This window comes from Rosa rugosa, chromosome 6 (genome assembly GCF_958449725.1).
Source record: "Rosa rugosa chromosome 6, drRosRugo1.1, whole genome shotgun sequence".
In the NCBI taxonomy this organism is placed as follows: domain Eukaryota; kingdom Viridiplantae; phylum Streptophyta; class Magnoliopsida; order Rosales; family Rosaceae; genus Rosa; species Rosa rugosa.
This window is the reverse complement of record NC_084825.1, coordinates 24,670,861-24,695,824: the sequence shown is the minus strand read 5'-3', so window position 1 is coordinate 24,695,824 and position 24,964 is coordinate 24,670,861. Positions and strand designations below refer to the sequence as shown.

General features: G+C 39.9%; 2 protein-coding genes and 1 pseudogene across 2 annotated transcripts; all 3 read left to right on the top strand.

Annotated features, from left to right (window-relative positions):
* The first annotated feature begins 1,114 nt into the window (after positions 1-1,114).
* LOC133716462 (probable 2-oxoglutarate-dependent dioxygenase AOP1) lies at positions 1,115-2,298 on the top strand (annotated as a pseudogene).
* Positions 2,299-4,443: 2,145 nt separating this feature from the next.
* Positions 4,444-12,676, top strand: LOC133716461 (probable 2-oxoglutarate-dependent dioxygenase AOP1.2). The gene is made up of 2 exons (XM_062143170.1): positions 4,444-4,620; positions 12,416-12,676. Exons 1-2 carry the CDS (start codon positions 4,444-4,446, stop codon positions 12,674-12,676), a joined length of 438 nt encoding a protein of 145 aa, XP_061999154.1.
* An 848-nt stretch (positions 12,677-13,524) lies between these two features.
* LOC133718791 (probable 2-oxoglutarate-dependent dioxygenase AOP1) lies at positions 13,525-16,537 on the top strand. The gene is made up of 3 exons (XM_062145670.1): positions 13,525-13,950; positions 15,672-15,999; positions 16,080-16,537. Exons 1-3 carry the CDS (start codon positions 13,571-13,573, stop codon positions 16,341-16,343), a joined length of 972 nt encoding a protein of 323 aa, XP_062001654.1. The 5' UTR covers positions 13,525-13,570; the 3' UTR covers positions 16,344-16,537.
* The last annotated feature ends 8,427 nt before the right edge of the window (positions 16,538-24,964 follow it).

The window sequence follows — 24,964 nt, the reverse complement described above, 5'->3', positions numbered from 1 at the left end:
ATAACATACCTTATTAGTAGATACCACACTTTTAAAAGCCAAAAATTAGAAATAGAATATGATCACGAATGCATAGGTGATACACAAATTCACGACAATAATTTGAAATTTTTCTGGTCTTAAGGAACATGAACTAGTATCTCTATAGTTTGAAATCATGGTGCTATATATAAAAGTATTAAAAAAAAGAAATTTGAAATCAAAGCATGTACGAATTAAGCCATATGATTAACTCTTTCCATATGACTTTCTACAAACTACTAAAGGGTACAATGGGAACACAAAAGTGGATGAAAATTGTATTAATTGAACAATCTACTGAGTAAAGAATGTTTCATGATGTGGATTTGGTGTAGATTGAAAACAAAAAGTGATTGGGTTTAACCTAATAAATCATTGTAAAATTGGGTTTAAAGCTAATTTTTTCCTTTTTTTAGGCCTTTTTTGTCCAAATCAACTTTGTTCACTTAAACTTATTGAGGCTTTCTGACTTTGTTGGGCATGTTTTGTCAATAAAATTGAGGCTTCTAGTTAATGTAATTATAAGTTATGTTTAACACTAACTGAAGACATCAGAAACAGAAAATGTTGAACTAAAGTTATGAAAAGAAGAGTAATTTCCTCCGAAAATTTATCACAGTCTATCTTTTGTGGTTACTTTATACTGTTTGAGTGATTCCTACTGTTAACTATTCGGATGCCAATGCTATATCAATTTCTGATTTTAGCAGAACTCTATTGTTCGGAAATTATAATATTGTTGGTAGCTTGTGTCTAAACTCTATTTCTTACATATACTTGTTTTATGTGATTGGTATATGTATCTGAGCTTATACTGTTCTTGGATTTTCTGAACAGCCACCATGTCTTCAAAACCTAAGATCCTTTAAGGAGTTGATAATTACAGACCAAAATAGCATCTCATCCGGTCATTGATACCAGCTGAGAGACTTTTAAACACTTGAAAATTCAGTATTTGGTTATATATCATTGTCACTTCAAGAGCTGTGCAGTATTTATAAATAAAACACCAACAAAAAAGGTCTTCATCAGAAACACAAAGGAACTGCTACATTTGAGATACAATACTCCTCTCCAGGAGAAACAGTAGGAAATGGGTTCAGATTTTCAAAACCAAATTCCGAGCATAGAGTTCTCACTCAATTCATTAGAAATAGACCGAGGAACTGACAAGTGGTATCAATTGTGCAAGAGGGTTTGAGAGGCATGTGAATGTTATGGTTGTTTTGAAATAGTGTATGATAAGACACCTCTGCAGTTAAGAGCTGAGACCTTCTCTATGATAAGGCACCTTTTTAGCCTTCCGGTTCAGATCAAGCAGGAGAATATGAATCCAAAGCCTTACCATGGTTACTTTGGGCAGTATGCAAGTATTCCATTGTTTGAGAGCTTTGGACTTGAAGATGCCTCCAACTATGACTCTGAGAAACTTCACAGAACTAATGTGGCCAAATGGTCATGACCAGTTTTGGTAATTGCATGTATAATGTTTTCATTGTTTAACCTATTTCCACATCTATAATCTTGAATTTGTCATTCGATTTTTGGTTAATACTATATATTTCTTTCTTGTTGATGCAGTCAGACTGTAGTTGATATGATAAAGCAGCTGGATGAGCTTAAGGTTATGATTGAACTGATGATTCTTGATAGTTATGGTTTAGGAGAGAAATCGAATTCAATCATCGCATGTCAATCACGTACTGCTTCGAATAATGAAATACAGCTCATCTCCATCTGGGGAGTACATGCAGGGGCTTCATGCTCACACTGACAAATTATTAAGCACAGTCATTTGTGATGATCAAGTTTCAGGACTTGAATATCAAGCCAAGGATGGACAATGGATCAAGTTTTCTCTATCTCCTAACTCCTTTATATTTATTGTTGGAGATCCTCTTATGGTACAGATTACAATTAAATGATTTATAACTTGGGTAAATTAATTAGACCAAACGTGTATACAAGACCTTGAGTAGTCATGTGTTATTGTCCAATGTCCATGGTGGCTTGCAGGCATGGAGCAATGGGAGCATGCATCCAGTGAATCATTGAGTCATGATGTGTGGAGAAAACGAAAGATATTCTCTAGGAGCATTTGCAGTTCCAGTAGAGGGTACCATCATCAAGGCACCAAAGGAGTTGGTAGATGAAGAACATCCCCAAATTCTCAAGGACTTTGACTATATGGAATTTTCTGATTTCTCCTACTCAGCCGAATGAAGGGTCATAGACTCAGCAAAACAAGTGTTTGTATTTGCTGGACTTAGCACTTGATAGCATAAGTTCACACCCTAGTAAAGAAGGATCAGTTTTTTTTTTCTCCCCTTTTTTTCCTTACTGCTAAAAACTTTGTATCTGCCATTTCCCTTTTCTGGTGAATAAAAGATTTTCCAGTGCCAGGATTCAGACCTGGTAACTGATTATCCGTATGTTTACCTCTGTTATTATTATTATTATTATTCTCCAGGGGCGATAACGTAGGAGAGGCAGAAATGAGAACTGAACTCTGGCTATTGTTGAGTTATTGCTCTACTACTTACTGGAACTAAATAAGTAAATATCGCAACGTATATTTACCTCTTTAACTTAACGTGCGAGGAATGTAACAAAGTGAAACAAAGAAAGAGCAAAACAATATTAACGGCTGTTAATTTGTACTAAAACAACTTTCCGGTAGCATAAGTATCTATTGTATTTGTTACTGATAGCTAGTGCTGGAATTTGAACCTCCTCTATACATTTTTCATCTGTTTCCTAGTGATGTATCCTAAACACTTTGTTGTAATTTTTTAACCTTAATACCTGGAATATGAGTTGAGCTGTAGTGCGACTGTGGGAGTAACTTTATCTACTTCACTGATCGTCATTACAAGGCAAGTCCATTCTGCATTATTCTGCAGAGCCCTTTTTTGTTACACAATTTCGTTTACTATATTTTCAGTTGGGATGTTGCAACAGTAATTGCTTCTTACCTTGTCGTTTTCAATAAAATTTGATGCCCAAGATCACAGTATTGTTAGAATGTGATAAGAATTAATTAGGAAAAAGTCCTAGTTGGACTTGGTTAGTCTTCCTAATTGGACATAGTTGATGTCAAAGTTTATTCCTATCAGGAATAGGATCTTTCTCCTGTACAAGAAGGTTTGGTTTTCCTACTACCAATTGGATTATAATTGGGGTGCCTATATATAGAGGGCATGGGTAGTAAACCAAGGCATGGTCGGTGCATGCGATCATCGACAAGAGAGTGTATATCTCTTGGGTAAGGGAGCAGAGATTTCAAGAGTGAATACAGCTCTTGGGTGAGAGTGAGTTCTTGGGAAATTCTATGAGTGTGGGTGTACAAGGGTTATGGGTTTGGGTTATGGTGATTTAGCTCAATTGTATCTTGTACTGTAATTATTCTCATAGTGAAGAACAGGTTCTCATACTGTAATTATGCTGAACCTCGTAAAATCTCGGTGTTCTCTTGTTGCTTGTCTTGTGGTTTGTTACTTTTCTTTCGGTCTACTCTGTGAGCCTTGACGGGAGGGATTCTAATTTCCTTAACAAGTGGTATCAGAGCTGAAGGTTCGGCTGGGACACCTCATCATTCAAGGTGGAGTCAGTTAGATGGTTAAGGCGTTAGCTCAAAAGTGCATTAGGTGGAGCCAGCTCGGGGAAAATTTCTAGCAATGTGAAGTGGGTCAAAAACTCAAGAAAGTCCCAATCGAAGGTAGTCGATAGGTGGAGTGACTCGGAGGCTAGGTGGTGCGAGCCAGACTCAAGAAAAATTCTAATCAAAGGTGGAGTTGCAAGAGACCAGGATATGATTCAAGGGAATGATGGTTGGTAAGAGTGTATATCTCACCAAGGTGGTTCGTGGTGTCAGCGATCGTGCTTGTTCGCCGTTCATGGTTTTTGTTCGCCGAAGGTTTGCATGTTGATCATGGTTGTTCGTCATGGCTTCAGGTATTGCCTCATAGTTTGAGGTGGAGTAGTTTGACAGAAACAGAAGTTTCACTCTTTGGGTATAAGTGAGTGAAAGACATCCTAGTTCAATTGGGCTTAGTAAAGTGTTGAAGGGAAAGGATGTGAAACCGGAGAAGACAACGGATAATGCACGGAAAACTGTTGGAGATTTAGTGATCATAGTAGGTGTAAATCCAAAGGCAGGGATGCTACAAGTGTCATGACTAGGGTCATATGAAGCGAAAGGCTTGGATGGCATTGCTGTAGTAGAAACCGATTTTCATATGGAGATGCTCTCACAATCTCCATAGGTGAGATATGTTCTTTGACTGGATATTAGATTTGGGATTGGCGTACCTTGGGTGGTGTGACAATGTCCCAAAGTTACAGAGGAATTTGATATTCAGGAGCTAGTTGGTTTCCAAGGGCTATAAGTGTTTATAGCAGGTGGAGCCGGAAAAATCACACATGGCGATACGGTCCTCATACAGGGAGAACAGTGTGGTAGGTATCATCTGGTATGTCAGACCTCGATGGATAATGGGAAACAGGAGTGCGCATAGGCGAGTCTCGTTTGCGGGTACAGCAGAGACGTCATTGACAAGTTTCCGAGTTCAGATGATGGTGAGAAGGAAATCCTGCAAGGTAAGGGGTTGTTTTTAGGTCCCTCTTCAGAGTCAACTATTGATAGTTGACTTAGTGCAGTTACACATAGAATTGGCCGTTGCGAATAAGGGAGGACCACAATTGATTCAGGCTATGTGTTGCTGGTACAAAAAAGGCCAATGGTTAAAGATGGTGCAAGGGAATTTTGCACGACATTCTCATCAAGGTGGAGATTGTTAGGATGTGATGAGAATTAATTAGGAAAGGCAAGTCCTAGTTGGACCTGGTTAGTCTTCCTAATTGGACATGGTTGATGTCAAAGTTTATTCCTATCAGGAATAGGATCTTTCTCCTGTACAAGAAGGTTTGGTTTTCCTACTACCAATTGGATTATAATTGGGGTGCCTATATATAGAGGGCAAGGGTAGTAAACCAAGGCATGGTCGGTGCATGCGATCATCGACAAGAGAGTGTATATCTCTTGGGTAAGGGAGCAGAGATTTCAAGAGTGAATACAGCTCTTGTGTGAGAGTGAGTTCTTGGGAAATTCTATGAGTGTGGGTGTACAAGGGTTATGGGTTTGTGTTATGGTGATTTAGCTCAATTGTATCTTGTACTGTAATTATTCTCATAGTGAAGAACATGTATCTCGCGGGAGGACGTAGGCATAGATTTATGCTGAACCTTGTTAAATCTCGGTGTTCTCTTGTTGCTTGTCTTGTGGTTTGTTACTTTTCTATCGGTCTGCTCTGTGAGCCTTGACGGGAGGGATTCTAATTTCCTTAACAAGTATATTGGTAGATATAATGATCTAAGCTTCCAGCTCTCCCTATCAATTTTAATTTTGAACATTATTCAGACGGCCTCTGATTTGGTCCTTGATTCCAGTTTGGGATGTTTTAGACAACATGGAAATGGGATGTTTGGTTGTATATCATTGTCACTTCAAGAACTATGCAATATAAATAAAACTCTCTAACAGAGAAGCAATCAGTCACCAGAAAATGGGTTCAGACTCTCATTACCGGATTCCAGCCATGGAAGTTCAACTAAATTGGACTTATATATAATGATAAGATACCTCTGGGGTTAAGATAAGAGCAGAGTTCTTCTCAGCGACAAGGCAACTTTTTGGTCTTCAACTTGAGACAAAGAAGAAAAATATCAATCCAAAGCCTTACCATGGTTATTACGGACAGTTCCCCCATGCTCCCTTGTACGAGAGCATTGGCGTTGAAGATGCCTCCAACTATGAATCCCTTACATGCTTCGCACAAATAATGTGGCCTGATGGTCATGACCAGTTCTGGTAATGTTCTGTTGTAGCTTTCTCTCTTTACTTTATGCATTAGCAAAATAGCTAACATTACGTTTATTCCTATTTTGTGATTTAAAGTACTGATGCTTCCTATAAGAAGCAGAGTGAATAGAATCAATAGCACACAGGCTTCGATCATATATTACAGTATTTATACAGAGAGTTTGAGTCCTATACAAACTAAATCTTATCATGCTTGATACTTAAGCAATAGATACAGAAAGATACAGAACGTGAAGAGCAAGTATAATTATTAAGAACATTCAGGAATATATGCATGATTTGAGGAAGTAGTAACAAGGGTCTGCTTTGTAGACCTCCAAGATATCGCAGTGCTTCCCATGGTAAAGACATAACCTGTTTGGGAGCGACCTTTGTGAGGGTCAGAGAGGTACCCTGCATCAGCAAAACCCATCAAAACATCATTGTCGTTTTGATGGAGGGGGATAGGGTGAGGCCGACCACCCATGGTGGTGGTGGCGGCGTTAGCGGCAATATGGCCGGCCAAATTGTCATGGTGGACTGTGGCTCCATGCCTAATGGGGTCCGATCCCATTCTTCTGTCATTCCTCTTCTCTCTGTAGGGATAAAATAAGCCCATATCAATCGTACCTCTTAGGTATCGAAAGATTGTCTTTATACCAATCCAATGGCGGCGTGTTGGCGCAGAGCTATATCTAGCTAACAAGTTCACTGCAAATGAGATATCCGGTCTTGTGCATTGAGCTAAGTACAATAATGCGCCTATTTCACTTAAATAGGGCACTTCGTCCTCTAATGGTCCTTCGTCCTCATCCTTTGGACGAAACGGATCTTTTTCGGGCTCAAGACTACGACCGATCATAGGAGTACTCACAGGCTTTGCTTTATCTTCATGAAAGCGCCTTAGAATTTTCTGAGTATATGTAGACTGATGGATCCAAATCCCATCACTACGGTGCTCGAGTTCTAAACCGAGACAAAACCATGTTTTCCCAAGATCTTTCATCTCAAATTCGGATTTCAAGTATTTAGCAGTTTCCTTTAACTCATCTAGAGTTCCAATTAGGTTCATGTCATCGACATAAACTGCTACGATTGCAAATCCGGAACTTGTTCTTTTAATGAACACGCATGGACATATTTCATTATTAATATATCCCTTCCCAATCAAGTAGTCACTTAGACGGTTATACCACATCCGCCCGGATTGTTTTAATCCATATAGTGAGCGTTTTAATCTTATTGAAAACGCGCTCCGTGGTTTAGAGCCATTTGATTTGGGTAATTGAAGTCCATCTGGGACCTTCATGTATATCTCTGAATCTAGATCCCCATAGAGATATGCTGTAACCACATCCATAAGCTGCATGTCAAGTTTTTCAGAAACTACCAAACTGACAAGGTAGTGGAACGTTATAACGTCCATTACGGGAGAATATGTCTTCTCGTAGTCGATTCCAGGGCGTTGTGAGAAACCTTGCGCCACGAGGCGGGTTTTATATCTAACAACCTCATTTTTCTCATTACGCTTTCTAACAAAGACCCATTTACAGGTTTTACATCTAGTGGTGTCTGCGCTATAGGCCCAAATACCTGTCTCTTTGCTAGTGAATCTAATTCAGCCTGGATCACATCTTTCCATTTAGGCCAATCTGCTCTTCCTTGACATTCTTCGACAGAGCGAGGTTCGATATCATCGTATTCTATAATTCCTTTTGCAATATGATATGCAAATGCATCATCAATCGCCATAGAATTTCTATCCATCATCTCATGTACATTAGTGTAATTCATGGAGATCTCTCTATTTTCTGGAGTTGGTTCTGACATTGGAGCGTCCCCCAATGATGTCTCTTGGACATAACCATAATCCGGAATATTCTCATGCGATGGATTATTTACATCAATGATTAATGGATTATTTTGTGCCAAACTCGCTTTCTTTCTTGGGCGAGAATCCATCGAACCTATGGGCCTCCCGCGCTTCCTGGCAGGAGCCATGGGCCTAGCCACTGTGTCACCCATATAGGGGACGTTGGCGCCATGCTCATGTACTCTTGAGGTGGTGTCATGCCTTATAGTTTTAGGGACATCAATCCTTGCAGGCACGTTTGCAGCAGGTATGTGTGATCTCGTCACTTCAGCGATATCAGAAAATGCATCAGGCATCGATTCTGCTACGTTCTGAAGATCGAGAATTCTCCGCACTTCAATTTCGGACTGTGCGGTTTGGGGATCAACATGAGACAGAGTGGGGACAGACCACGACAATTCCTGTCGTTCCTGTTGAACATTAATGTTCTTATCTCCCCCTAACGACGGGAAGACTGTCTCATCGAAGTGACAATCCGCAAATCGAGTGGTAAAGAGATCGCCTGTCAAGGGTTCTATGTAGCAGATAATTGTTGGAGAATCATATCCAACATAAATGCCTAATCGTCGTTGAGGACCCATTTTAGTGCGCTGTAGCGGCGCAATTGGCACATAAACTGTACACCCAAATATGCGTAAGTGTGAGACATTAGGCTTATACCTAGTCACCATCTGGGACGCAGAAAAGGGTTGAGTGGCAGTGGACCTCAGACGAATAAGCACAGGTGCATGCAATATTGCATAGCCCCAAGCAGAAATAGGGAGATTGGTGCGCATTACCAATGCCCTAACGACCATTTGTAGTCGTTTAATGGCGACTTCTGCGAGACCATTTTGGGTGTGAACATGAGGAACTGGATGTTCAACATCAATCCCAATGGACATGTAATAACCATCAAAAGTTTTTGATGTAAACTCCCCAACGTTGTCTAATCTTATAGACTTAATAGGATGATCAGGGTGGTGAGCCCTTAACTTAATTATTTGTGCTAGGAGTTCAGCAAATGCAGCGTTCCTTGTGGACAATAGCATGACATGTGACCAGCGTGTCGATGTATCAACCAACACCATAAAATATCTAAATGGTCCGCATGGTGGTTGAATAGGTCCACAAATATCACCTTGGATTCTTTGCAAGAATGGTATATTTTCTTTAGTGTCCTTTGCATAGGATGGTCTCGATCCTAATTTTGCTAAAGAGCAGGCTTTGCAGAACGAATGATGGGCTTTAGAAACAACCAATGAAGATTTTGGTTGAGCCACGAAGTCACAATGGACTTTAGAAGTAGAAATTGGAGTCAAGGGAGCAGAGGTGGCGTCAAAGCCACCCTTGGGCCGCAGGGGGATGGCGGCGCTGACCTGTGGTGGCCGGACTTGAAGGGGGAAGGCGTCGTGAGGCGCAGGTGCTCCTCCTTGATCCAAATTTCGAGTTTTACTGCTTTTCGTTCTGAAAAATGGATGTCCGTGTGAAGTCTTTAATATACGGATCATCATATCACGACCTGCCCGGGTGTCCCAAACGGTCATGCCAAAGCCTATATGTGTCAGAATCCCATAAATCATCTCTCATAACATGATTGGATTCAATTATGCGAATAGTGGTTGCATACAACCCACTAGAGCGACACATAAGTTTCTCTAAGACTCTTTTATGTCCGTAGTCATTAGAGGTGATCCAAAGGAACTCTTGTCCATTCTCACAATGCGTTTCCGCATGAAAACCATTGGCTCTTATATATTTGAAGCTCAATAGGGTTCTTCCTGCCCTAGGAGCATAAAGAGCTTCGGTGACATTTAAAGTCGAGCCATTTGGCAACATAAATTGGGCTGGTCCTCGACCATGAATCAATTGAGATGATCCAGCCATCGTAGTCACAGAAGATCGAGAAGGCTCATCCATAAAAATAGTTGCCTATTTCGAAGGATGGTATGTGTAGTTGCACTATCCACGAGGCATTCTAGCTCTCCGGGAAACATACTGAAAAATAATAAAGTTCGAAATTAAAACATGTCCAAGACATTGAATAAAATAAATCGATACTTTATTAATAATAGCCAATGATTACATCAAAGTTTCTTGACCAAAATCTAATCCAACATACAAATCAAATCGTAGACAAATCGTAGTCACTCTATCAGTTTGGTAACTCTAATCAAATATGACCTGCAGGGAGGTTGAGAGAGATGTCGGTGGAGTGAGGCTCTCTTAAGTACCACTAATCTCAATTACTTTCCTAGACATCATATTTAATTAGGTGCGCCACATAAGATAGAATTAATACAAAATGTCATTTATTGACTAAGGCATAATTTCCATTACATAATTCTTGGAAAAATAGAGGACTACACTAATCAAAATATGCAGCATCCTTGTGCAATTCCTTGTCAGATTTGAAGTCCGCTATGGTGAGATTGACGTTGGCATCATCACCATCTTCTTCTTCTTCTTCTTCGGCAAAATGGGCTTCATACTCTTTGAAGTCTCTATATGCCTTGTAATGTGCAACTAATTGTTTGCTTGCATTGCATTGCTTGAACCAATGTTCAATAGATCCACATCTATGACATGCATCATTACGATTTCCTCCCTTGAATTGAGATGCATCTTGTGCATGAGGACGAGATTGACGTCCTTGATGGACAATGGCGCCACCTCTATGGCCGGCGACCTTGTGTCCCCCTCTCCCACGTTGGCCTTTGTTGCCACATGCTCCCGCTCCATTTTTGTGGTTTCCTTCCTTTGTAGGGCGATTATATGGACCAAAACGTCTGTTGTGTCCCTTATTTTTAGGGTTCTGCTCCTTGCGCCCTCCTTTGGGTGCATTATTATAATTCGCCTTATGAACACTCTTAGTTCTGATAGGCCTTGAATTATAATTCCTCACGAGGATATTGTCATGTTTTTCAGCTACAGACATAATATTAATTAGCTGATGAAACCTCCTGATCCGTCCAGTATTGAATTCGGTTCGATATTGCTTTGATAGCAAAATAGCTGAGACGGGGAAGGTGGAGAGAGTTTTCTCAATGAGTTCTTGCTCTGTGACAGGTTGTCCACAGAACCCCAACATGGTTTTGAGGCGTAGAACTTCTTAATGATATTCAGCTACAGACTTGAAGTCGGCGAATCGTAGATTGCTCTATTGAACTTTCAAGTCGGGGAGGAGGGTATCCTTGACATTACCAAATCGCTCTTCTAGCGCAACCCATAATTCTTTAGCATCCTTGATTGCCATTGACTCCAATCAGAGTGATTTATCCATGTGGCGCCTTATCAAGATAAGGGCGGTGGCATTATTCGTAGCCGTACGCTCGAATAGGCCGGAGATCTGGGTTTGGTGTCTGAATTACAGGTAGGATCCCTTTTGAAGTGAGATGGTTCTCAACATCCGTGACCCAACTATGATATTCCTAGCCAGTTGAGTCAAGGATAGGAAAGTCAAGCCTTGACATCCTGAAATAAGAAGAAGAAATATATTAGTCTCGGAGTAAAAACTTCCACGACAACTAATAGATAATAAGATTTCTGAGCTATGCTACCAAGAAATCGATTTCCAAGAATGATTGGATTAGACCGAAACAATGATGTTTATATGGTCATAAATCGATGCTTGCGAACACTCTTAGTCCGAAGTCTAACGAACGCTCTTAGTTCGTTTAATTGCGTGAATCCCCACGATTCCGCTTTCTCAAGAATCGAACCCACGTTATAAGAAAGGTGGGATGAAGAAGAAGGGAGGTTGCAAGTCCCCGAAGAAAAGGAGGAATTAAATTCGGAAAGCAGGAACTTTAATGTAAATACTTACTTGTTAATTTGAAGCTTGGACTATGGTTGATTTATGAAGGAGGAGCCTTGGATGGCTCGGTGGTGTGCGGCAAAGTGTATGGGAAGCAGCAAAATAGGAGCTGCCGAAGATGGGACCGAGAGCTAGCTGTGCTAGTTGCATTTCGGCAAGGCTACAGGGGCAGCAGAGAACGCGGGCAGCAGAAGCTGCTGTGATGCTGCAGGGGCAGCAAAACGCAGGCGCGCACGAGGGGCAGCTAGCAAACGCAGGGGCGCGTAGCACGGGGCGCGCGCGAGGCAGACTACAGGGGATGGCTCGGCTAGCCTGGGCTAGGGGCTGCGGTAGTTCTCGGTGAGAGGAGTTTCCGGGTTTTTGGTTTTTGGTTTTTGTTTTGTGGTTAGAACTCATGCTGATAACGTGTTTAAGTAAAAGAGAATACGAGATAGATTGTAGAGAGAATTGTAAACATATTATTGAGAATAGAAGCCTTATATATAAGGATTACAAAGTACATATTCTAATGTTACAAGGAATATACTAATCCGAGTAGGATTAGGAATTCTAGAACCTTCTCTCCTATTACTATTCCTAGTTTGATTAGGCACACACAAAACTGATTTTCCTTCAACAGATATGAACATATCGAAAGCTAGAATTTTATTTATTGAATCAACAAGACTATGCTTTTGCAGCAAACATTCAACTTATTAAACTAAACACTTTCAAGTAGGCTGAACTTGAAGCTTAGTTAAGGCGTCTCCCTGTTTGTGCACGAAATTTATAATTTGACGGTGATAATAAAAACTGACGTAACATTAATTAGCACAAATGAAGACTAATTGGGTCTGTGGACGGATATTGTCTTATTTACTTGCAGGCATGGAGTAATGGAAGAATGCATTCTGTAAAGCATCGAGTGATGATGTGTGGAGAAAAAGAACGATATTCGTTAGGAGCATTTGGAGTTCCAGTAGAGGGTACCATCATCAAGGCACCAAAGGAGTTAGTAGATGAAGAACATCCACAAATCTTTAAAGACTTTGACTATATGGATTTTAGTATGTTTGGCCTTTCAGCGGAAGCAATGGCCATCGACTCAGCAATGCAAATTTCAGCTTTTGCAGGAATCAGTAGCTGACTAGCTAGCTGTTATGTACTATCTAGCTCTTTACAACTTTGTATCTGCAACTAATCATGAGGCCTAATGCAACACCGTGGTGATAAATTTGGAAAACAAAGAAATAGACCATTTTATGTTTAATATATCCAGCAAGTCTCACCCACTCGGTTTGAACTCAAAAATAAAAACTTTTGGGCTTCTTTGACCTCTTTTAGCTTGACGTGCAAGGAAAGCAACAAAGGGACACCAATATTGGTTGAATAACTTGAATCAAAGGTTGTGAATAGAACGAATAATCAAATAGTCACAAGGATCATGCAATAGTTTGTTTAAGTGCAGAATGGAGACTGGATAGAGGTGAAATTTTCTCCGAAATCCGATAAACTAATCAAATTCTACCATCTCTGCGGTTCACTATTTGAATGATCCCAATTGAAAAATGTTTCCATGCCTATGTTATGTCATCAGTGATGTTAATTCTCCATGTTATCCGGAAAAAAAAGTCCAAGAGTTTTGGTTGCCTATTATCTGTTCTACAATTTCTAAAGACAAGCTTATGTAACATTGTAGACTTATAGTAATTCTCGGATGTTCTGAACAGCCACTAGTCTAATTAATAACCTCAAAACCCAAGATCAGATATTCAAAATACAACAGCAGTTGTCAATAATCTAAGCTTCCATCTATCTCATCAAGTTTGAAACTTTAACCTCTAGATTTCGTTCGTCATTGATTCTAGAGAGCTTGGAAAACGGTATTTTTGGTCGTAAAAAACAGGATTTCTGTCATTATAACTCAAGAACTGCGCAATATAAATAGAACCGTAGCCCCTTAGATAGATAACAAACAAGCAACTCATCAAAAAAACAAAAAGCATGGAACTCTAGAATACAAAGGGATAAGTAGGAGAAAATGGGTTCCGATTCTCATTACCAGATTCCGGCCATTGATTTCTCAATCAATTCCACGGAACTGGATCGCGGAACTGATAAGTGGTACAATTTGTGCAAGAGGGTTAGAGAGGCTTGTGAAAATTATGGTTGCTTTGAAATAGCGTATGATAAGATACCCCTGCAGTTAAAAGCAGATACCTTCTCTATGATAAGGCAACTTTTTAACCTTCCAGTGGAGACAAAAGAAAAGAATGTTAATCCAAAGCCTTTCCATGGTTATTATGGACAGTATCCCACTACTCCCTTCTATGAGAGCTTTGGCATTGAAGATTCCTCCAACTATGAGTCCTTTAAAAGCTTCACTGAGTTGATGTGGCCAGATGGTCATGAGCAGTTTTGGTAAATTAGTTTTTATTTACTTCCATGGTCTCTTTCGTTTTTCTTCAACAGGCCCATATATATATATATATATATATATATATATATATATACACACACACACAAAAATACAAAACCGTTCGAGAGCGGACATCCGCAACCCAGAAAAAATGCGGACGTCGCTCCTGCAGCCTCGATCGAGCAGCCACGGCGGCGTTTCTATTGCCGGACGAAACCAAGCCACGACGTGGAGCAGTTTAGAAGCGGTTGGAGTCGTCGACGAAGGGTTCGACGTCGAGCTAGATGGGCTTCCATGGTTTCCGGCAAGCTCGCCGCACACCGCTGAGTTTCCGATTACCTTCGCCTTCGCCGCTTGCTTGAGGTCGTCCGGGATGTCCAGAGGGTGCGTCCGACACCCGCAGAGCAGCGATCACAGCCTTCCCGATGCCGGAGGAGCAACGTCCGCACTTTTTCTGGGTTGCGGACGTCCGCACTTATCAAGACCCTTCTAGTGAGGGATCCCTTTTTTTGGTCTTTTCTAGGGATAGGGCATTAGACCAACTTTTCGATCATATTTTCACATCTCAACCGTTCAGTTTTTAGGTCCTAATTTGTAGATCACTTCTGCAAATTTTCAGCCAATTTGATAATCGTTAAGGCATCCAAAACAGCAATTTACCATTATAAACACGAACGGTTCCGGTTCGACAGATTCGGTCCGTTCGTGTAAATTGTAGTTTTGGATCCCTTAACGATCACCGATTTGGCTGAAAATTTGCAGAAGTGATCTACACATTAGGACCTAAAAAATGAACGGTTGAGATGCGTAAATATAATCGAAAGGTTTGTCTAATGCCTATCCCTATAAAAGACCAAAAAAAGAGATCCCTTAGTGGAAGGGCCCTGATATATATATATATATATATTAGGGCCCTTCTAGTGAGAGATCTCATTTTCTGGTCATTTTAAAGAATCGCTCATTAGACCCACTTTTCAATCACATATTCACATCTCAACCGTTTAGTTTCTAGGTATATCAAGGCTCTTTTAGTGAGAGATCCCCCGTTTTTGGCCATTTTAAGGGATCGCTCATTAGACCCACTTTTCAATCACATATTCACATATTAACCGTTTAGTTTCTAGGTATTTCAAAGCTCTTCTAGTGAGAGATCCCCTTTTTTTGGCCATTTTAAGGGATCACTCATCAGATCCACTTTTCAATCACATATTCACATCGTAACAGTTTAGTTTTTAGGTTTATATAAGTAGATCATCTCTGCAAATTTTCAAGCAAATTGATAATTATTAAGGCATTCATAACTGCGATTTACAATTATAAACACTAACGGTTCAGGTTGGACAGATTCAATTCGTCCAACCTGAACCATTCGTGTTCATATATAGGGCATTTCAACTTGCGGAACGGTTCAAGTTGGACAAAGTCGGTTCGTCCAACTTGAACCATTCGTGTTCATATATAGGGCCCTTCCACTAAACCTTAGTGTAGTCGCTGGACCATTTGTTTAAGACAAAACTACATCGAATCCAAATGCAGTTTTACCATGAGCAGATTGTATCCATTTGTGTTCGTATATAGGGCCCAACTTGAACCATTCGTGTTCATATATAGGGCCCTTCCACGTACTAAACCTTAGTGTTCATATATAACATGTCAAATCTTTATGCCATTATGTAGTCTCCTTTCGTTTTGTTTTGATGATGATGTCGTTGTGTTCCCACAGTAACACTGTAGTTACCATGGTGAAGAAGATGGATGAGCTGAAGGAAATGATCGAAATGATGATCCTTGATAGTTATGGGTTGGGAGAGAAACTGAATTCGATTATTGCTTGTAAGACGTTGCTACGCGTGATGAAATACGATGCACCTCCATCGGGACAGTACGCAAATGGGCACTATGGGCTCACTCCTCACACTGACAAACTAGTGAGCACAATCCTTTGTGATGATCAAGTTTCAGGGCTTGAATTTGAAACCAAGGATGGGCAATGGGTCAAGTTGTCTTTATCTCCCACCTCCTACCTCTTTATTGTTGGAGATCCTCTTCTGGTACAAATTATAGAGTTAGCTTCTTAACTCATAACTGATACAACTTGAATGATGAACATTAATGTCTCAATGACTTGCAGGCATGGAGTAATGGAAGAATGCATCGCCTTAAGCACAGGGTGATGATTTCAGGAGAAAAAGAGCGATATTCTTTGGGAGCATTTGGAAGTCCATTAGAGGGTACCATCATCAACGCAGCAAAGGAGCTAGTGGATGATGAACATCCACGAATTCTCAAGGACTTTGACTATAAGGACTTCAGTAAGTTCACCTTCACACAGGAAGGAAGCGCCATAGACTCGGAAATGCAAGTTTTCGCATTTGCTGGAATTAGCAGTACTTGAGACTTGAGAGAATGGACAAGCAGCTCTTCACCCAATAATGTGACAGTATACATGTCTTCTTAAAAATAAATAAAGTTTAGAGCAAAATAGTGGTGCATTTTACTTTTATTTTGCTATTTTTTTATAGTTCTTTTTTGCTTAAGTCTCATATATGTCTTATTAGTTATGTCTCCCTCTTAAATTTGTTAGTGTTCTTTTATTCTCATTAATGAGCCGTCTTTAATTTCAAGAAACAAACAGAATCACAATGAGGTTATTACAACAACCATAGTTGTACGTTACGTACTTGTGAGCTGGAAGCAAAAAAGGACTAGCTGTTTTTCACAAATTTTTTTACCAATTAGGTCAACTTTGTAAAATAAATGACTTTCTCCATTATTCACTATCTGCCATTTAAAGAAAAATTATAATAACTCTAGAACACTAAGTCACCGGCCTACTATGGGATTTAAATTCAATGTTAAAGATTAAAACGTTCTAAATACATTAAGTTCAACCATTAAATTTAAATCCAATGATATGTGACCGTAAAATTTATTATTTCATTTCTAATTTTTTCAGTTTGTCCAAATTGATTTTGCACTTGACCTATGTTTATTGTATGTCTCCTTCTAATTTAATTAAACTTATGATTTAACGAAAAAAAAAAATTGGTATGTCAAATTCATTCACTGCAGATGTAAATTTATAAATTTTATGTACCTTTTAAAGATAAATTTAAACAAATACTTTGAGTGCTTTTAAGGAGTTGCTTTTTTTTTTGGTCAACTAATCTTTAGAATTTTTTTCAAAAAAATTAAATAGAGGATTAGGCGATATTAGTTCCTCTGCGGTAGCCGATTTGGGGTGACTGACACCCACCCACAATCTCGAAAGAAAGGGGGCCATCGCAACCGGGAACCCACCGCCCATCCCTCTATTTTATGTTATTAATAAAAGAAAAGAAAATACAAGAAGAGAGAGGGGGACATAAACCAAAACCTCTCTGAGAACAAAATGAAGTAAAGTACTCAAAGTGAGCACTAAGAAATAGTTACAAACTGATGGATAGAAGAAGGACATGCAGTAACCATGCAAATATATGTGACCACACATACAGCAACCACATATATGGAACACACCTATAGTTCATCAGCAACCATGCAGCAGAAACCACCATAACCCAAGCTCACCTTTTCATGAAGTCTATAAAGCACCACAGAATTAGCTAATACGAAATTCGGTAAACCTTGCAGATTGTGAACAAAGGCAGCCGAAACACAAGGAGGGCAAGAGTCCCACCAATAATGCCCCTCATGATCCACCCCATAGTTAGCTAAGCAGTCAACCACTTGATTCCCTTCTCGATAAATATGTGAAAATCGCATCTGCATAGAGGAGAGAATGGTACAACAATTGACCCAATCAACAGATAGACGCCAAGGGACTGAGCAATTTTTATTGGCAAGAAAGTGAATTGCTACCGCTGAATCACACTCAATCCAGAGAGAAGTCCATCCTTTTCCTGATGCTATTGTAACTGCATGAATAATGGCTTGAAGCTCTGCTTCTAGGGCAGTAGCAATACCCATGGAACCAGCAAAACAACCCATACAATTGCCCAAGTGATCACGAAAAATACCTCCACAGCCTGTAAGCCCTAGCGTCCCATGAGCAGCATCATCAGTATTAACCTTTAATTGAAAAGCACAAGGAGCAAGCCAATTTACTTCACGTATTTGATGTGTTCTTGAGGCTCTACCACTGATTCCAAGAGCACTAAAAATACAAAGCTCATCTACTGAGTTACACATTATTCCAAAACCCCAAGAGTAAACCTCTCGAATTTGCAGCTTGATAGAGCGAATCAAATAATCAACAGTTAAGCGATGCTCATCAAAACGAATAGAATTTCTAGATTTTCAAAGAGAGTAGAAGCCAGCTCCCATCATTCCCCACCATAGCAATTGCAATTGAGTACCAAAACCATGTTGTAGCGGGTAAGAGAAGAAAGCGTATATATCCAAGAAAAGAGTAGTGACTTTAAACCAAGATAAAATTGCGGACCAGACCTTCATAGAGAAATAGCACTCAAAAAAAAGGTGGTGGGCTGTCTCAACAGATGCATGATAGAGAGAGCACATAGAAGCAAAAGAAAAGCCTCGCTGAAGCAAGAGATCATATGTTAAAAGCTTACAGTGAAGAAATTTCCATAACGTAACATAGTTTCGAGGGCGAAAACACTGACGCCAAACCCATCTATCCCGAGGAACAATTGCTTGTTTACTCCTCTTCAACTCATAGGCTATAGATAAAGATAAGTTCCCATCAGAAGAATCCAACCACACTAGCCTATCCTCCATGTCTGAATAAGGAAGTCTAATAGCTGAAATTTCTGACCAAAGTGTAGCAAGATCAGCAAATAAATTAGTAGAGCAAAACCAAGAGCCATCTTTGATGAAATCAGAAACTTTGGCACATAATAACTTGCCAAGTTGATGGTCAATACGCAATTTATCAACAACTAAACCATTAAGCCAATTATCATGCCAAAAATCAATTAAACTGATCTTTAGAATTGATATACTCAAACAACAGAAACAAATGTTTTCTCGTCATCTAATTAAGAATCATGAAAACCACAAAATTTTAGTCTATAACTGTTGCCCATAATACAGTTTGAACAACATTCATCTGTCATTCTTAAGTGTTATCAATTTTCAGAAAAGTTATTGTTATTCATTAGAAAATTCATTACCTTCTTTCAAATAGCTATTGTCAACTAACTAACGGAAATTTTTTTGAAGAACGACAATAGATTTTCAGTTCATTGATAACAACTTTTCGATTTGTTGACAGTATTCTTTTTAGTTGTTAGTAGTAGTTTTTCGATTAATAACATTAGTTGTGTGAATGTAGTGGTATTTTTGTAAATAATGAAAAATAAAAGTACGGTGGCTCTTTTATAAAATATTAATATTTCTTATATGTTGGTGGCTTTATGAGGGATAAAAACATGGGACCTTGTCCCAATGCCAAAAATACTCTCACTCACTCCACCAACAAATTAGAATTCACACTCACCCAATTTAAACGTGAAATAATTGTTTTACGTTTAGCTCAATTATAAAATTACAAAGCATGCCACTCAGATTCAATTTCTATCACCAATTCTGTGTGTGTGTGTGTGTTGCAGGCGACATTAGTTGAATTTGGTCATCGCATCTTGAAAATGAGTGGAAGAAACCATTTGTTGGATCTTCCCATGCAAAAGGCATTGTTCTTGAGAAAATTGGTATAGAAGCTAAGCAGCCTAACTCTGCCATCAGAAAGTGTGCTCGAGTTCAGCTTATCAAAAATGGAAAGAAGCAGATTGCTGCCTTTGTGCCAAATGATGGTTGCCTAAACTACATTGAAGAGAATGACGAGGTGCTCAGTGCTAGATTTGGTCGTACGGGGGCATTCTGTTGGTGCTATTCGTGGAGTCCATTTCAAGGTCGTGAAGGTTTCTGGAATATCACTTTTGGCACTCTTCAAGCAGAAAAAGGAGAAGCCAAGATCTTGAGCTTCCCATAAGATGTTCCATTTGTCATCACTTTTGGCTCTCTTCATTTAGGATTCAAATTTGCTCACCACCAATACTTTAGAGGTGATACCACCACTCAATATAAAACTGTCAAGTGTTATAAAACATAATTATATATATATTTTTTTTTTTGAGAAATAGATAACTTCATTAATTTATCCATGGCCAGAAGGCATATACATCACATGTTGTTTCATACCAACCATACTAGATGGCACAAACCGCCAAACAAATGACAAGTGACTCTCATTGTAAAATACGCACACTTATTAGAGTGCCTAACCAAATGAGAAAAAAACCCAAGACTATCTAAGCTCTTGCTTTAGCAACCCTTAGCAACCCTACTCGCCTAGAGACCTCAATTGGTGTACGAGTAGAGAAGCTAACTTACATAGCATCAGACTCTAAATCAAAGGTAGGCACAGAAACAGGAAACCTAGAGTTTCCCCTTGCCCTTAGCTTTAGGGCCAACCTCCTGAGCAGTAGTAGTAGAAGGATAGGTAAAACGCAAAGGGGTCAAACCAACCTTCTTTTGAGACCTGGGACCCTTGTTCTTGCTTCCCAGCGATCTTCCCGACCTCTTCTTCAATGTCAACAGGGCGACATCATCCTCAACTTCAGCCAAACCAAAAGCTTCCGCATGGAAAGTGAGAAGCTTACCACCAAAAATAGTTTTGAATTTCTTAGGGGAAGGAACAATTACCTCTTCTCGACCTCTTTTCTTGTAAAGCAAGGTTTGCTTCTGACCAGTTTGCATGGCAGGAGTAATAGCTGGATCTTGAGAACTCGGGTCAAAAAGTTCCACCGAGGACAACCCACTAACCTTGTTCGGCTCCGAAACCTCTTGAGCCATACCTTCCATCTCCGTCGTGATGTGCACGGTATCCTAAGAAGCAATTTCAGAAGATGATCGCTCTAGCCGACGAATAACTGGCTTCTTCTTTTTCAGCAGTGAAGAAGAAGGCATAGGTAACTCTCGAGTAGTCTGAGCAGAGAAAGAGAAGGCGCCACCAGAGGTAGAGGGGCCACCACCAAACTTCAAAACCCTAGGAGCAGAAACAACCGTATTTGGTGAGCAACACATAATTATAGTTAATCATGATGCTTTATTAAAAAAAGATATTTCAAGTATTAGATTAATTCTATATGACATGATAAGTTTTAATAGGGCGGTGATATCACTACAAAATAAAAGTGGTGAATAAATTTGATGTCCCTTCACTTAGTTTGGTTGTTTTGAATTTTGAGTACATCCTTTCTCCCACATGCTTGTGCTCAACTTGCTGTTGTGTTAGATAAGTATGTAGTTGAAAGTTCTCCCAGCTGCATACATCCTTTGTCCTACATGCTTGTGCTCAATTGTCTCATGTTTTTCGACACACAAACGTCAGTCTATTTTAGTAGTTCTTGCTTAATCAATGGATGAGACATGAGTAAATAATTTGCTCCCAAGTTCCCTAAAATGTCGTTTAGTGCTTGATTAAGTATGAGACTTTTTCTTATTACTTAATCAAGTACTAACCCTTTAACATGTTCTCCGCACATGTCAATTGACATTTATTTTAATTTAAAAAGTTATGAGTAGTTCAAAAATTTAATCATCCCTCCCCACAATTGGTTTAATCTTATAAGATTAATCGACATTTTTTTTTTTTGGAAAAGGATTAATCGACATTTTAGGGAACCGAATTTTGGTTGAGTGACTTGAAGTGGTTGGCCTTTTTTTCTCCCTCGAACTGAAACGCTAGCTAGTAATAATAAGTAGCCCTGTGGATACGTAGGCTTGATGTTTAATTACCATTTATGTACAAGCTACCAACTAGGGCATCTATATATTCGACTGTTTATCGTATGTTTAAGGACAAGCATAAATTAACAGAGAGAGAGAGAGAGTAATGTTGCAGAGAGAATGGAGATTCAAGTGTGTTTATTCATCTCATACAAGGAGGTATTTATAGGAATACAATTGAGGTGTGAGATGCTTAAAGAATGATACAACTTTGATGACAGCTCTATTTCTAGCTTTACATTGTGGCATTGTGGCTGTGATGATGGAGATAACCATGCTTGTTCCCCTTTGGCATAAAGCTTATCATATAAGTCACTATACCCATCTTTACACTAAGCACCTCTCTTTATACTCAAGTACATATCCTATACATGATATAGACATTTATACTATGACTCATATATACTACAATATGATTCATGTATACTACAACACTCCCCCTTGGATATTTCATGTTTAATAGCATTGTCTAGGCCGTGCGCTTCGAAATTGCCTCGTTAAAAACCTTGTCAAGTAATAAAACCCTGTGGGAAAAAACAACCTTGGTCGAAGGAGAAAAAGAGCACAACGCGCGTTGAGTGTGGAGTAGTAATATCACAGCTTTGGAGATAAGTGGAGTCTTCTTATCAGCATCATAAGTAGGTAATATGTCTACGAGAGGGATGCAAATAGAGTTGCTGCAACAAAACCTTGCCCGGAAAACCCAGTGGGAAAAAACCGTGGTCGAAGGGAAAAGATGAGCAAAAGCATATATGTTGAATCAAAACATCTTCAGGATGTAGTATAAGTGGGGCGACCATGCTAAAGATGTGCCTCGTTAAAACCTTGCCAGGTAACAAAACCCAGTGGGACAAAATAACCTTGGTCGAAGGAGAAAAAGAGTACACGATGGTCAAGTGGGTATGCTTCTGGATACTCCCCCTGATTTCAACATCTCCTTTGTGTCTCCCAAACGTGGTGCTTCTCTCGTTGCCTCATTAAAAACCTTGCCGAGTAATAAAAACCATGTGGGACAAAAATAACCTCGGTCGAAAGGGAAAAAGAGCACAACACACTCTTCACGTTTTGAGACCATATATGTAGACATCTCCCCCTCTGATTGATCTTTGAGGAGAGTCTGTTATTGCTGATTTTATGCTTGATGTTGTCGCTTTTGATGCAGCCTTGCTTCATTTGTTTCAAAATAAGCAGCATTATCTTAAATGCTTGTAGGCTCATCTGTGGTAGACTTCAAACCATAACTGTTCGAACATGCGTAACTATGGATCCAGTCCATATACATTCACGAACTACTTCGTGAAGAGCAATAATCTCTGCATTGTTCGAAGATATAGCGACTAAGGTCTATTCTGTAGACCTTCAAGATATCGCGGTCTTACCCATGGTGAACACTTTACCAGTCTGGGAAGGCCTTTGTATGGGTCAACAGATACCAAATATCAGCAAAACCTTCCAAAAACACTTATGTCATTTTGGGGTAGGGATAGAAAACGCAGGCCAGTGTTTGGCGGCATTTCTGGTGTGTGATGGATCTGAATCCATCATCTTTTTATAGGGCTAGAATAAGCCCATATCGATCGTACATCTCAAGTATCGAAAGATATCTTTTACACCAATCCAATGGCGTCGCGTTGGCGCAGAGCTATACCTTTAGCTAACAAGTTTATGTCAAAACGAGATGTCCAGTCTTGTGCATTGAGCTAAGTACAATAATGCGCCTATTCGCACTTCTGCCTCTTGCACATCTTCGTCTGATCATCCTTCAGACGAAGAGGATCCTTTTCAGGATCAAGACTACGAATGATTATGGGGTGCTTGAAGGCTTGACCTTTGTCAAAATGCCTAAGCATCTATCAACACGATGCTCAAGTTCCAAACCGAGGCATAATCGTGTTCTCCAAAAATCCTTCATCTCAAACTCGGATTTTAAGTGTTCAGCGGTTTCCCTTAACTCTTTAAGGGCTTCTAATGAAGATCATGTCCAACATGAAAACCGCGATAGAATCCGAAACTTGTTTATGGAAACGCGCGGGCATATCCCTTCCCAATCAAGTAGTCACTTTTAGTGAGCGTTTCAATTCTATTGTAAACGCGCTCCGTGGTCTAGAGCCACTTGATTTGGGTAACTAAAGTTTCACTATGAACTTTCATGTATATTCCGTATCTAGATCCCCATAGAGATACGTAGTGACCACATTTATAAGCTGCATGTTCAGTTATTTGGAAACTACCAAACTGACAGGGTAGTGGAGTGCAATGACATCCATTACGAGATAATATGTCTCATCGTAGTCAATTCCAGGGCGTTTTGTGAGAAGTCTTGCGCCATAAGGCGAGATTGCCATCTCTTTTTCTCAACACGCTTTCTAACGAAGACCCATTAGTCAATAGGTTTTATGTAAGGAAGTGTTGGCATCACTGGCTCAAAGACCTTCCTCTTCGTTTAACCTGGATCGCATCTTTCCATTTAGGCAAAATTTCTCTACGTTGGTATTCATGCTTCAACGGAGCGTAGTTCGATATCATCGGTCTCAACAAACTCATGCGCAACAAAATGCGCAACTACATCATCAATTATGATGGAGTTTCTATTCCACGTCTTATGTACACTAGTGTAATTTTCATAGAGCTCTATATTCTCAGGAATAGGTTCTGACGTTGAGGCGTCCCCCAACGATAACCATAATCCAGAAGATACTCATGAGACGGATGTTGAGTGTCGATGATCTAAGGATGCCAAAATATCCTTCGAATCCACGGGCTTCCCACGCATCCTAGCTGGGGCCATGGCCTGTAACGCCAGAGTGCCACTTTCTATGGCGTTGGCGCCTTGCCTAACTCTGTGTAGGGTGGCGCTACGTCCTCTTATAGGGACGTCCTTCCTTGCAGGCATTTTTGCAGCAAATGTGTGTGATCTCGTCACTTTAATAGGGATCGAGATGAGACATAGTGGGGACAGACTACGACATTTCCTGTCGTTCCTGCTGAACAGTTTGTGTTCTTATCTCCCCCTAACGACGGGAAGACTGTCTCATCAAAGTGACATCCGTAAATCAAACGGTAAGGAGATCGCCTTGCAAGGGCATTAAGTGGCGGACGATTGTTGGAGTCTCAATTCCAACTAAGTTGCTCACTTGTTTTTAAGGACCTACCATAGGCGCTGTGGCGGCGCAATTGGCACATAAATGGCTCACATTGGCACATAAATGACTCACTCGAATGTGCGTAAGTACAAAATATTTGTACCCAGTCACTAGCTGTAACGCA